This window comes from Cyrtonyx montezumae, unplaced genomic scaffold (genome assembly GCF_038088225.1).
Source record: "Cyrtonyx montezumae isolate F1298 unplaced genomic scaffold, pur_monq_1.0 scaffold_30, whole genome shotgun sequence".
NCBI classification, from domain to species: Eukaryota; Metazoa; Chordata; class Aves; order Galliformes; family Odontophoridae; genus Cyrtonyx; species Cyrtonyx montezumae.
The window spans coordinates 4,272,531-4,287,733 of NW_027072035.1; the positions used below are offsets into that span (position 1 = coordinate 4,272,531).

At 36.9% G+C, this 15,203-nt stretch overlaps 1 protein-coding gene across 3 annotated transcripts in view; it reads left to right on the top strand.

Moving 5' to 3' along the window:
• The window catches only part of FCHO2 (FCH and mu domain containing endocytic adaptor 2), a 91,394-nt gene that overhangs the window by 59,394 nt on the left and 16,797 nt on the right, over nt 1-15,203 (top strand). For 2 of the 3 annotated variants that reach the window (XM_065744199.1, XM_065744201.1), the window contains exons 12-19: nt 1,966-2,020; nt 4,078-4,256; nt 4,776-4,790; nt 5,193-5,217; nt 6,162-6,204; nt 6,816-6,910; nt 13,476-13,579; nt 14,897-15,026. In XM_065744199.1, coding sequence (XP_065600271.1) covers nt 1,966-2,020; nt 4,078-4,256; nt 4,776-4,790; nt 5,193-5,217; nt 6,162-6,204; nt 6,816-6,910; nt 13,476-13,579; nt 14,897-15,026 — 646 coding nt within the window. Of the gene's footprint in view, nt 1-1,965; nt 2,021-4,077; nt 4,269-4,775; nt 4,791-5,192; nt 5,218-6,161; nt 6,205-6,815; nt 6,911-13,475; nt 13,580-14,896; nt 15,027-15,203 lie in introns of all 3 variants that reach the window. The other variant, XM_065744200.1, reaches the window with a different exon arrangement.

The window sequence follows — 15,203 nt, forward strand, 5'->3', positions numbered from 1 at the left end:
CAGATTAAAATAATGCAGTGAGAGCATTTTCTGCATACTGAGTTTTTTCACTATTTTAAATCAAAGCAAGCAGACTTGCCAGCTCTATTGTTTGTACTGTGTGTCCCAAATAATAATATCTTTTACATATATGGCCAGGCTGGAAGAAAAGCTAAATGTTGTACATTTAAAGACTTTTGTAGTTTTTCAGTTCATCTTAACCATGAATGATCCTGATCTATTGAAAATTTACTATTATGACAACAAAAATCACTTCAGAATACAGAAGTTGCAGTAAGAACATATAAGAACCCTCTAGCTATATGTTTTTGTTCTGTTTACTTGGATGTCAGGTTTCATTAGTGTTTTTTGGCATATAAACAAGGTCGGCCTGAGGTCAAGCGTAGCTAAGAACCCTGATTTGAGCAAGTAGAGCTAAGGTACTGGACCGTGTGATCCTACTCTTAGTACGTTTTTTTCTCCAGTTCTTTTTTTTCTTTCTTTTTTTAAAATCAAATATTGGAGAAGACTGTGTCTTAAAAGTTTAAAGGAACTACATCTTTCATATTCAGTTGTATGAGGGTAAAGATTTTTACTGTATTTAGTTTGACGTGCTTTCTAATTAAGTACGATATTACCTATCCTATACAGCATGGCGATTCTTCATCCTTTTGGCAAAAAGTCTGAATTTTGTTTAAATTCATTCCATTTAATTCACAACTGCTAAGCTGAGAAGGATATGCAGAGAATCTCTCAGTAAAATTTAAGACACCACATTTGTGATTTCTAAAGGACAGCAATTTTATGCTTATCTACATCTATTTAAGCTGATTACGTCTTTAAACCTGAGTTCAAATTTTAGATTCACTGGCTATTTGTTAGCTCACCTGAAGAATCTAGTGTATTTTATCTTCTTATATCTCATGACTTATATCAGAAAGATGTATTTTGGCCACAATGTATATTTCGCTTTCATTCAGACTGCTTCCCACTACCTGTTTTCAAATACAATATGTATATACTGATTGGTACATTAGAATAAATGGCTTTTTTTTTTTTTTTGTATGAATCTTGAAGCTGGTAAACTCAGTACATGTTGAAGATGTCTGGGTTCTGGTTTTTTATATAATGATCTTAGGTGTGGCATTTCAGTTCAAAAAGTCTTTTCACTTATACTTCTGTTTCAAATGGGGTAATTAGCCACATAAGTGTATTAATTTATATGCAATATACACAAGTGCGACTTTTTTATTTTAATTAAAATTGAGATTATCATATTAGAAAATAGTTTCTGTTCCAAATGCTTGACGAAACAAAGTCCTCAGCTAGGCATTCGGAATGATTTTTAGTGTAGTTTTCTCAGTTTATAATTAATTACATGAAAAACCTGAAAAACTGAAGTTCCTGACTGTTCGTTAGCTTTTAAAATCCAGGACAGTGCTGGAGATGTATTTTACGTTTCTTCCATGCTTTTTATTTAATGTAAATAGTGTTTGCTGAAGCACCTGTACAATCTTGCTGTCTTTTCAAGGGGGAGAAAATGTACAAGCTATGTAACCTGGAATGCTTTTAATCACATACTGAAGCTTTGACTACTACATAGTAAATGTTATGTTCCTGCACCATCAGAGCCTTCAGTGGCTTAACCGAAAGAACTAGAAATAGAAATTGGGAAAATATTTGGGGCAAAAAGAATTGTAGGCTTATTTACCTAACATACTTCTGTTGTTTTCTGATGTTTCTGGTAGCGTAACAGTAAAACAAGTGATTAAAACTAATAGGAAATGTGGAGGTTGTTTTGTTGCATTTTCTACTTCTGATCTGTAGAGAGTAACTTGAGGTAATTGCCTTAATTAATATTAAATAGTGATTACTTTCATGAGCCATCATAATCAAATTTTATTTTGTCATTTATATAACCCAGTTGAATATAAGAAATCTGTTTTAGTTATTTGTCAATACTCTATTTGTTGCTTTTGTTTTTAGAACATTCCTGATGTAGACGATGAAGGATACAGCATTAAACCAGAAACAACACAGGATATCCTTTTCACTATTACTGTGCTAATTTATTTGATCTTGTAATATTTTTTTTAAGAGGGAGAATATTGTTTAAATTTTATCTAGCCTTGATTTTCTGTGTGTGTGTTGATATTAAAATTTAAATCTGATGTATTAGGAATGGAAAAAGGATGCTCGTTGTCTAACCATAAAGCATTACAAAAGATGTGAACAGAAATGTTAAGGTGGCCATACAGATCTTTCTCCTTGAAAAGTTTTCAGAGAGTTTATAAAGTGGAACTATCTTGAGCAAGATAAACAGTTATCTGTTCTATACTACACCCTCTCCATGGTCTTAGGAACATCATTAGAACGATTACGAGTGCCAACAGTCCAAAAACAGAATTTCTGCTTATTAGTGAAGTCATTCCACCACATGCAATTTTTATTGTATTCTAATAATTATTTTGGTAAGTTGATTTTGTTTTTGCCATGAGTCATTTATCATGGAAGCTCATTATTTTTTCAGCTCTTTTTCTAAAGAGAAAGATTTTTGTCCTCTTCCTCACATTGGGAACAGGCAGTGCTTAGGACCTGGGATCTGGCTTGTGATAGGTCCAAGCAAGCCTTCTTAGCAAAATCACTAATTTTGGGGAATGTATTCCACTTTTTTGGGAAGAGACTAGAAATAGAAAGCAAATTTACACTTGCACTTACCTTAAATAATAAAAATTTTCATTGAGTTGAAAGCACCTTGAAGTGAGTCAGTCCTTCAGAGCTTCTCTGCTCTTATCAACTGTGGAGAATATTCTTTTGTTGCCCCCAGGGAAGATTGCATTGCTGGTAAAACCAGTCATGTTATTTCTTACTTACAGAACTAATATAGAAGTGGAAGACTATTATTCAGTTCTGGGAAGGGAGAGACGTTGCTTTATGTTTTTTGTATATTTATGAAATAGAGACAGGAGTGAGTAACGTTCATTCTTCGATAATGACCCAGACATTCTTTTCTCCATTATCCTTTCTGTCATGAGGAAATGGAAAAGTCTGTACATCTAGTGACAAAGCTCAGTGGTTTGCAATCCTTGTCAGCTAGGTAGTACCTCAGCTTCAGAAAATCTTAGCCAGATTCAGGAAGTCATCAGTTTTCTTCTTTTCCTTCCAATAGCATCCAGAGATGGTTATTTAGTCTGCATGTGGGAACTCTTGAGATGATTTGTTGGCAGTCAGGCTTTGTAAGGCCGGTCTTAAGTGTTGAAAAAACTTTCATGAAATGATCTTTAATTCCATGGCATTCATATCTAAACTGATCTTTGCCAGTAACTATTTAATAGACTTCAGTGGTCAGCCTGTGCCACTTTACAAGAGCTGCACACAACAACCTGGTAGGTAGGAAATGAATCTTGAAACTCAGAACCTTTCAAAACAAAGTAGTTTTCTAAAATAATAATAATAAAAAAAGACTAGTCTTTAAAATTGTGTTTTCCAGATGTGATCAGTTTTTGAGGATGGTGAGACTAAAATGGAGATACCTGAATATTGTTTCACCAGATCACAGGGAATCTTTCAGTTGAATTGGAATTGGAATGTCTTTAGGGTTTAGGGTTTTGAAGTTTGTCAGGGAATGCTTTGAAGAGATTTCATTGAAATGGCTGACTTTTTTCAAGGTGCAAATAACAGAAGCAATAAATAAATAATGAGTTCTATACCCAGGCAACAAGAAACGTTCTGTGTTAAGAGTGTAGGAATTTTTTCAGTCTATTTCTTGTAAAAATAAACACATTTTTAATAATTAGACTAGATCTTTTGGAGCTTTTGCCCAGTAGAGTTTATATGCATATAAAGAACCACTGCTACATATAGTTTGCTAGTTTTGAAGGCTGAGTTGCCTTTGTGATTCCTTTGTAGGCTGACAGTAGTGTTTCATTTACTGGAGAGCCTTCTGTGTAACTAGCATCCTTTTCTGTAAAATTGTTAGTGCCACTCTGCGGAAATAGCAAGCTGAGGTGGCTTCTGCTTCTGCTTTCTCTGCAGTTGTGCTTGGCACAGGTAATACAGACACTCCAGTTTGTTATTTCCACCTTAACTGAGAAAAACATATCAAAGAGAACCATTTCTATTCATCTAGTGATTCTGACTCTGAAGATGATGAACCCAGGAGGTTCCATATAGAAATAAAACCTGTACAGCCAAATAATAGCTCTCAATACACAATGCCTTCATTGGATGAATTAAAAGTTTCTATAGGGAACATTGCTCTTTCTCCAGCAACATCTGTAAGTAATTTTGTTCTTTGTATTTTTAATGAGTAGAGGAGTCATAAGGAGCCTTTACTGTAAACATTTAGTTTACTGCCCAGAATTTATTCTATTTTCGAGTTCCTTTCATTACCCAGCAAGTTTCCTTTAATGCACTTTATTGCCGTGTAGAATTATTCTGCCTTAGATACTAACTTTCATGTAAGTTTCAGGAATGCTCAGACGTTTAAATAATATAATATGGATATAAAGTAATATAATGTTATATGGATGTAATATAATGTAATATATAATATATGTAATGTAATAGATATAATAAGGATGTAAATTTGTAATTTGTAAAGTGCAGCTTTGCTGTATGCATTCTGATCCTCACAGAATGATCCTTAATATCAAGCTGTGGTACTACAGATAGTTTTGAATTTATCTAATACGATATTCAGATCAGAATTATGATGTCTGATTACAAGGAAGTTGCTATACATAACATTAAAATATTAATGGTGTTTTTTTCTGTTTTTCCCCATGTTTTGACAGCAGAGACACAGTCCTGTAAGTACTATCTTTCTTTTCATATTTTTAATTTAAAATCAAATGAGTGTACTGTGTGTGAGTGTTATTGGGAAAAGCTTAGAAATGTTTTGTCTGTCACATGTACAGTGTGCTATGTGAACTATCTAATCTTACTGGCCTAGCCTGCAAAAGGGTTTTGAGATACTGCTGACTTTATCAGATCTGCAGCCTTCTTTCTGGCCTTGTCTTGTCCCATGTGGTGGGCATGCATTGATTACTCTGTTGCAATTCATGTTCTGGTTTTCTCCAAGCTCCAGAATGTTCTGTGTGGCATTGAAAGCAAAATACCTCGTAGAAAGTTGGGTGGAAATTTGAGCCCTGAGGCTATTAAGCATTTTATTTGGTGATTGGTTTAAAACTTTGTTTTTCCTTCTGTTTCAGGCACAAATGAATCGAAATTCATCCAGTAAGTGTGATTGTTTAATTTATAGTCTGTTTATGTTAGTTGTTTAACATAGTGTGAAAATAGATTTTTTTACTGTTTAAGAAAAAACTTGTTAAATTTTAGTATAATAAGTAGGAAAATATTTGTCTTGTCAATTCTGTATACGTTTTTGATACTTTCCTTCAAACAGACTACTCACAGTCAATTCAAAGGACAAAATTAGCTTACCTGGTCAAAACTTCAAAGCAGCTAGAAACCCCCAAAGATCTCTTCATTTTCTATATACTTAACTGTTCCCTGTGCTGGGAATCAGATGATAGTGAGACTGTGGTGAGGAATAAGTCCTAGACTCAAACAGTAGGATCTTAGAATGGCCGGGGTTGAAAAGGACCCAAAGATCATTGAGTTTCAACACCCCTGCCATGGGTTAAATGTTAGGAGAAAGTTACTTGCTCAGAGGGGATTTTTCACTCAGATGGGGGACTTTGTGGAGGTTCTCTTGTGTACACTCTTGTATAAGTTCTTGGACCCCTTCCACCATCTTAGGATCTACACAGTTGCAGCGTACTCTGTTTTGTAAAAAAAAAATACAAAACCTAACTATGAAGAGAGTGTGCAAGTCCTGGTCCTTTTAAGTTTTTTGGTTGTTTTTTTTTTGTTTGTTTGTTTGTTTTTTGTGAGAAAACAAGCCAGATTTACTGAATAAACTTGATGTAAACAGTATAATTTGAGAAAGACATTTCAAGTGATCAATACTTCCTTCCAAAATGCATTGCTTTATGTTGTCCCTTTCCTCCAGATGGTATTTCAGCAGCATCTGAATGTACATTATCTGAAATGCATTTTCCCCTTTCTATATTATTAGTTTTGAACAGCAGTCATTTACTATCCTTTTATAATGAAGCTGAAATATTTGTACTTTAGTGTACCATAGCTTTGGTCAAACTATTCTGTCTTTTGCTTAGGTGAGGAGTTAACAAAATCAAAGCTTTCAGCTCCAACGAATGAGTAAGTTCAACTTTTAAAATTACGTCAAATTGAGTTTAAGGAGTGGATTTGGTCTTATTTTGATCCAATTCTCAGAAAGTCATTGGAATTTTCAGATGACTGCTATTTTAGGCATTTCTTGCATTATAAGAATTAAAGAATAATAATGTAACATTCAAGATTTCTGTTTGCTTGCTTTTCCCTTTCTAATGCATCTTATTCTTTGTGGTGTCTCAATTGGTATTTAAAATTATGTGATCAAAAATTATTGCTTTATTTTGCTTAGTTTCCATTGCATAGTGTTCCACTGCAAAGTGTTCAAGGCCATGACCCCAAAATTTGGATAGGTTATACATTGCTTATATATATGTATGCTGAAACAAGACAGTTTTTAGAGGTTTGTCTTCCTGAGAGTACATACTAGTGTAATGAAATATGTCTATGCACAAAGTTGCACCAGGGTAATAAAGGTGTCAGTTCAGATAGTTTACTTAAAGGAAAATAGTTCTACAGTTTCTAAGTGCTTTTACTTGCAGATGCAAAGATTAACAAATACCAAAGATGAAACTATCAGTGCTGTAATTTGACTGTTATGTGTGCCTTTCATTTATATTCCAATTGTAACACTATAGAAAGGGGAACAGTGATCTTCTGGCATGGGATCCACTCTTTAGCAGTTCTCTTGAATCTTCCTCTTCAGCTTCCTTGGCATCTTCATCCTCCTCAGGTAAGATATTTTATAGCAGGGAATTGTTTTCTGCATATTCTTCAAGACATTCTGTGGTTACTTTTTTAGTAATTGCATGTGTTTAAATCATTAAAGAGAAGGAATTTTTAAAGCAGTATCCTGTGTTATGAATAATACTGAAGGTATGATATATCAGTCTTTCAAGCTCAGGAGCAAGGGGAGAGGGTGGACACAAGAAACCTTTGGAAAATTCTGTCTTGCTTTTATTTTTTCCTCCTTCTCTTCCTTTCCAAAATGATCATCTGTGCTGAAGGAATAATATGGTCAATTTTTTTTGCTGATGGAGCTGAAAGATTAAATGGAGGTTGTTGCAGCAACTATGAGCCAAGCTAAGCATTCATTTTGAACAGGAATGGATTTCTTCTTTACAGAGAAAGCTGCTGAACTATCTAAACCGAAGCCTTCGTAACACTTTGCAGTGAAGAATCTGTTTTCTGTTATGAATCCATTATTCTGTTATGAGATGTGTGGGCAATTCTGAGGAACAGTGTGAGAAAAGAGGCAGGATTGTGGCTATCATAAGGGGAGGTTTGTGGCACCACCTTAGAGGAACTGAACTGTGTATGTGAATGAATTATGCTGAAAAGAAGTTGTGTTTTCTCAAAATAATCTATTTTTCTAGCTATACTATTAGTTTGGTCATAGATCATAGCCCTGTAACTGCGCACAAACCTCTAACTCATTGTGTTTATTCCTTATAATTTGTGCTTTGGGTTACAGGCACTTCATAGAGGTGCCCCAACCTGAAGAGTTAGTAGAAGGGGCTTGGGGAATCTCTCCATGATAGTGCCTTGTAGGTGTTTCCTTGCTTACATGCACGCGCTGAAGATGACCCCACTTAAGCCCCATGTTGTTGATTTTGTGATTTCTTCCTCCACTGTTTTCTCCACAGCTATCACCAACTCCCTTGCAGGATCAGTTGTTACTCTTTCCATACCCCATCATCCCTATGAGGTTAGCTGTCCTAATGGAACAAAGGTCTTTGCTCTATGTAGTGAGGTGTATCCAATCTTTGTCAAGCAGATGCTGATCTATATACAAGGTTTCACAGACCACCACCAGTTTGCAGTCATTTCCTGGCCTGTTTTGTTAGTGTCCTTCTGATTTTCTTCCCCCCACCAGCAAGACGGAGAAGACATCCAATGCCCCATGCTACTGACTCCTGCTCCCAGGGTGAACTCTGTAGTTATTTCTGATATTATGAATTAGACATATCATGTGTGCTTCACATGGAAGAATGGAAGGGTTATTAGTGACAGTGTTCAGTGGTCAGACAGATACAGCAGTTCCTCCACAATATCCCAGATTCAGGCCCCCAGCAGGAAGCAAGCCTCTCTAGTTGATAGCTCAGGTTGATAGATGTGTGCATTTGTCCTGTGCAGCAAGGAGTCACTCTTTATAGTGACCTGACCTTTTTTTTTTTTTCTGGTAGTCTTCCATGTGGCATTGTTAAGGAGTACTGTATTCACTGCAAGTAGGCTCATGTGTCTTCATCTGTGAGGGCAGCGAACCCACTCAATTGTAAGTCCTTAAGAGAGGCAGGAGCTTTCCTTTTAGTGCCTGAAACCACCAGCTTCTGTCCTTTTCCTCTGATGTTTCATAGTCAGCTCATTTCCTCCACTTAGTGGCATAGCTTCTCCAAGACAGCAAACAGCTATCCTTGAGGACAGGGGATAATCTCTCCTAGAGTTAGACAGCAGCCTACACACTGCCTGAAGGTTAGGACTTGGAGGACCATCTGCCAACTGGAGCTTGGTTTGTGATCAGTTGATTTTTTGCTAATAATGGATAGGAGAGTAGAGCAAATTAGAAAAAGTTCATACAGTCCCTCCTGTCATCAGAACTGTGGAGAGAACAGCCTCTGCCTGAGGAACAGTGACAGATCACTGGGTTCAGTAGCCAGACTTCAGGGAGAGTCTGTACCTCCTAAAAGTGGCTTATGTGCAAAGCCCTGTGTTCGGTTGCAATTGGTGGAATATAGTTCCTTGTGAGCATAAGTCGATCTTAGATATGAAAGTTAATTTTAGATATGAGAAATATCTAAGTATCTAGGTATTTTGCCTTTGCTTTTTCTCTGCTAAATAATTACTAAAATAATAGTTGTTCTGGGAATTAACTAAGCTACTTATATCTGTGAAATGATCCATGCAGTTAAGTAGAAAGGAAGTGTTCTAAAATGTATCAAAGCTGTAATACACTTGTAATTTTTTTTACTGAATTGCAGTAGTGCATATTGTTGTTTGAATCAAGTTAACCTCTGATGCTCGTTAATCTGCAGCTTTTAAAAAGACACAACTCTGATCTGATTCTCTTTTGAAACCTATAGAAATCAGTGTTTTATTTCTAACTTGAATGTTAATGTAGATAATGTTATTGTTGAAAGGTTTTGACAGTTTCAATTCAAAACTTAAATTGCTTAAATATATAGTAAATTGTTTACGTTGTATACAAAATATGATCTAGCACATCCCATAGATACTTTTGTCTTTTTCCTGTGGAAGTATTTCTTAGGATACTGTTTCATAACTCTGTGTTAATCATTGAACACCTTAAACCTCTGTTATTTTAGCAGGCTGTGCTTTATGCAGCATAGAAGTAAACTTTGGTCATCCATGAATAACCCTGTTTCATTAGACATTTAAACCAGTTTTGTTATCTTGAACAAACACAACATACCTCTTTGGTGATCTACTGATATTCTAGAAGTGCTTTTTATATTTATCTTCCCCTTTTTTGTAAACAGACATTTCAAAAATAACCTGCCCATTTCCCCCTAGTTTTTGTATAGGATTTATAATTGCATTTCAATGGCTTTGAATGACATTTCAAGTACCTAAGTACATAAAATACATAAAAATGTTAGAAAGGGAAAGCTGTATTAAGTATCTTTTTATTTGGTCTTAGATAATGTACTTCTTAATGACAGAAAGAAAACTTTAGAGACCTATGCTTCTAATCTGAACTTTTAAACGTATTGCTCTCTTTTTAATTCTATGTGCCATTCTTCTATTGCTCTTAGCTTTGCCAATCTGCAAGACATTAAAGAGATAACTAACTTGACATTTGCTGCTTCTGTTGTCAGCTACTGCAAGAGGCAACAGCCAAGTGCAGTGAAAACTTTTGGAAAACTCTTGTTTTCTGGCTTGTTAAGACTCCGGGACGAGAGGGAAAATAAACTGGGGTAGATGATGCCTCATACATACTGTGACTCTCTAAATATGGGTTAATACTATCGGAAAAATAAGAAGCAGATCTTCCTGACTTCATATTCGTCACTGAATAGCCATTTATATTGGGCCCTTCCATTACAAGTGTGGAGGGTAAGAGCATAAATGTTTGGAAGGAACATAGAAGAGTAAATTTGATTAAGTCATTTTGAAAGATGTTGAAAGGAGAAAGCTGCTGGAAGGAAACAAAAATGGATTAGGACACCAAAAAGGAAAACAAAAGGACAAGAGGAAGTTAAACTTAACATGATACAAAGGAAGTTAGGGGAATAAACAAAATCACGAGAATTTGGTCTTAAGGGGAAACACCGTAAATTACTTCTTGTCTTGCATAAAGGTATGGAAAGTGATGTGACTGATAGTATGAACAAAGTCAATACAATATGTGACTGTTTTGGTTTTTTTTCTTTCATTTCTAAGTGGTGTGATTTTTAGCCTAGTAGAGCTGGCTAGTAGTCGTGCAGTGGATATTGATATCGAATACATCTTCTAAGTCTAGATTTATATTTTATCATTTCATTATTCCATCTTGTTTCAATTCTTACCTTTTCCTTCAGCTACTATAAGAGAGCACAATAGGAATTCCTCCTCATCTACCAATGACTTGCCTGGATGTAGAGTGTCTCAGTCTTTGCTTGGATTCCAGACAGATTCTGGGTCTGGAAGCCCATCCTCACCAGACTTCATAATTAGCACTTCATGCAAATCTGGTGTAGAAGCATCATCAGGGAATGTCAGTACTTTGCCCTCTGTTTCATGGTCTCAGAGTCAGTGGATTTCCTTCGCTGATGAACTTTTTACAGTTAGAGACACAAGCACAGACAAGAAGGAACAACAAAGATTACATTTTAATGCTGAAAATGCCTGCCTTGCCTCTTCTGCTTTGCTCTGGAATTCTTCCAACAGCTGTGCTTCTGAGGATCAAAGTGACCTTTCAAATAATACTATATGCCATGAACAATTATTCATTGAAGAAACTGGCACTGCTGCTGAAATTTCTTCCACATCATCTTCAGCACATCTGGACTATAGTTTAGTGTCTCCTTGCGTTCGTTCAAATAAGGGTATGGCAAGCATGCATTGTGTACTGCTTTTTCCTAATAACTGACCCCAAAAAGCAAGTTTTGGACTGATATTTTGTTTCATTATTCTAGCTCACCTAATGTTAAAATTAACTTCTTAACTTACTATGTACTAAATTGCTTGTTAGCACCAATTTCAATTTCACTGAAACTTAGGGCATTGAAATGAATCTTCAGCTTGACTTAAGAAGAAAAATCCTATTATTTAACTCTAAAGGCATTGCTTTTTCTTAACTGTATGCACTTTAGCTTTTCTGGAAATACTTGTGCACTTTTCTGGTGTGTCAGAGAGCAGTGAAATCTCAAAGATTAAATGCCTGATTTTGCATAAACAGTTCAATTCTTAAACAGTTGTATTCTGAACTGGCTTTCTATTGATCAGATTTAAATAAAGTTAAGTAGATTTTAACACTACATACTGAAAGAACAAGGCAGTGAGCATTTTGGCAAGTGTACCATGATTCACTGAATAGCTGTGATACTGAAGCAGCTTACCCATGTTTAGCATATTCTGTGTAGCCTGGTCATATGGTGGATGTAGTCAGTATTAGCCTAATTTCTTCCCAGGTCAGCAATGAAACTCCCTTACCTCAGTGGTGGTAGAGTTACACTGAATGTCTGAGGAAATAAAAATAGCATAACATTAATATAAAGTAAAATTACCTTTCTTAATTAAAAAAAAAGGGGGGGGGGGGGTTGGACTAGATGATCTCTAGAGGTCCCTTCCAACCCGTACAATTCTGTGATTCTGTGATTAGTCACAGAATGGCTTGGAGTGAAAGGGACCGTAAAAACAATCCAGTTCCAACCCCCTGCCTTAGGCAGTTTGCTGCCCACCAGCTTAGGGCCCCATCCAGCCTGTCCTTGAACACCTCCAGGGACAAGGCATTCACAGCTTCACCAAGCAGCCTTGCCGGCATCTCACCACCCTCTCTGTGAAACAATTCCCCTGGCACCTCACCACCCTCTCTGTGAAACAATTCCCCTGACATCTAATACAAATCTCCTCTCTTTCAGTTGAAAGCCATTCCCCCTTGTTTTATCAGTACCCATGTAAAGAGTTGTTCAGGTTTGTTTCAAAGACTGGAAGGCCGCAGTGAGGTCTCCCTGGAGCATTCTCTTTCCAGGCTGAATAAGCCCAGCTCCCTCAGTCTGCCTTCATAGGAGAGGTGACCCTCTCCAACAGCTCCACATCATTCTTGTGCTGGAGGCCCAAGGCCTGGACACAGTACTCCAGATGGGGCCTAATGAGAGCAGAGGGGGACTGTCACCTCCCTCTCCCTGTTGGCCACTCCTCTGCTGATGCAGCCCAGGATCCTGTTGGAGTTCTGGACTGCAGACGGGCACAGCTGACACATACCCAGCTGTTAGTCCATCAGGACCCCCAAATCCTTCTCTTCAGGACTGCTTTCAAGGAGTTCTTTCAGTCTACACATCTGGGATAGCTCCAATCAAGACACAGCACTTTGCCCTCTTTTGAGGAAGCTGATAAGATATGCAGCAACGATAACTATATATTAGGGTTTCACTTTTGAAGTTCTGGCATACTCATTGGATGGCATTTAACATTTATTTTGAAATACAGTTCTCTTCAGAAAAGTGACTGTAGAAGTGGCATCTTTATAATGCTGCCATCATCTGTTGGTTGTGTCTGCTAGATTTAGAGAGAAGTGAGGGCAATATTTTGTACTGCTTTTAAGATCTGACAAGTTGGCTAAAAGAGATAATAAAGAGCTATTGTGTTCTTGCAGTCAACAGAGTAATTTACTGAACTCTGTGTGTTAAACTGGCATTTACTTATTCAAATTTCAGAAGCCATGATTTGATATTAACTGTTATGCCATTATCAGCCAGGACCAAAAGTGATCCACTGAATTTTTAATTTATCGTAAGATGTGAAAGATTGTCCTGTATTCTGAATCAGTATGGAATATACACAAAAATGAACGCAGGTAAAACCATCTTTTTACATACAAAGGTCTGAGATTATTTGGTAGAAAATCATTTGAGAGCAATGAGAAATACCGTTATGCCATTTTTAGAGTCACTTTTCAGAGTATCTCATGGCCCTGTTTTAAAAGCATTTTTGATTAGTGGTGAATCTTACAAAATAGAACTGTTAAACAGGAACCTTTAGTAGAAACATAGCTTCCTTTAATTTTATTCAAGCAAGTACACGTTTGTGTTCAGTGTGACCTTTCTAATATTGATTTTCTTATGTATGCTTTCTTTCAGCAAGACCCACAACTCCTCTTACTGTAGGCACCATTGTACCCCCTCCAAGGCCTGCTTCAAGAACAAAACTGGCTCCAGGGAAACTTAGTGGAATTAATGAAATAGTATGTATTGATTTTTTTAATAAATTCCTGTTTATAACCCAGTTTCAGATATACCACTCATTTGCACTGTTACACTGTTACTGTCCAGTCAGAGCTCAGGGAATTGTATTATCAGTTTTTCACCACTGCTAGATAGGGATGGGCATCGTTTGCAATAAATGTCTTACTGTAACAAAAATAATTCTTAACTGAGCTTGGAACGTCCATAACATAAATTTTGCAGCAGTTTATTGTTTTTATTTGAATAAATAAATAGTTTGAAAATGCATGGATAGCATGTGGGGGGAGTGAAATTGTTCACAATGCTAAATTCTAGCCAGGTTATTAGCAAAGCTTCATTGATGTAGGAATATCGCCAAAACACAAAGGAATTAGTGGAATAAAGTAGATCATTATCAGTCATGTTTTGATATCTGTAACCATGCTTCATGACTTCACCCTGCCCTTTGTGGAGGTGAGTGGTGAAGGGAGGTGGTGAATTTCAGTAACTGCCTATCAGGATAGAGGGAGGTCATCCCTGCTGACTGTAGGCAGTTCAGGTTCATCTACTGATGAGGAGTGTGGCATAGAATGTGCATACTCAGGCAGCATGTCAAACCAAGCCATGCTTGATCTCTTCTATGAATATTATGATTCTTTGGGTTTTGTTTGACTGACGTGAAAAAACATTCCTGTGGTAAGATCCTCCCACTTCCTGTCTTTCAAATTGGCAAGCTACTACATGGCCTAGCAAGCCTACAGGGACAAGCTAGGAGAGTTGGGACTCTTCTGTCTAGGAAAGAAAAGGCTCTAGAGGGACCTTTTAGCAGCCTTCCAGTATCTGAAAGGGGCCTTTTTGTAAGGGCATGTAGTGACAGGACTATGGTAAATGGCTTTAAACAGAAAGAGTGTAGATTTAGACTAGTTACTAGGAGGAAATTCTTCACTGTGAGGTTGGTGAGACCCTGGAACAGGTTGCCCAGTGAGGTTGTGGATGTGCCCTCCCTGGAAGCATTCAAGGCCAGGCTGGATGGGACTTTTAACAACCTGGCCTAGAGAGAGGTGTCCCTGCTTATAGCAGGGTATTGGAATTAGATACCTTAAAGGTCCCTTCCAACACAAACCATTCTATGATTGCACAGTCCAGGGAAAATTTATCTTCTATGTTTTATGCTGGAACATAGAATATACAATGTATTGAAAGATCTAAGAAACACATAGACATTTATTGTGAAACAAAATGAGGAACTCTTCTACTTATAGAACTTTCATGTTTGTAAAATTATTTCTTAAATGACTTTCTATCTCTTTGATACTCTTGTGATCTCCTGTGTTCAGCCTAGGCCATTCAGCCCTCCACTGACTTCTAATTCAAGTCCACCACCTGCAGCTCCCTTGGCACGTGCAGAGAGCATCTCCTCAATATCCTCTTCTGCATCCCTTAGTGCAGCAAATACACCTACAGTTGGTAAGTTATATTAACCATATTAACTTACTAACCATATTAACTTGCTAGTGGTGGCCTAATTCTACCACTATGCTTTGCTTTTTAGGAAAATCATTCATTGCATTTGGTTGTTCATGTGTAAGTCTAGTCTGGGTACCTCAAGCATCCTTTGAAATACCTACTTCTGAATGACAAGAC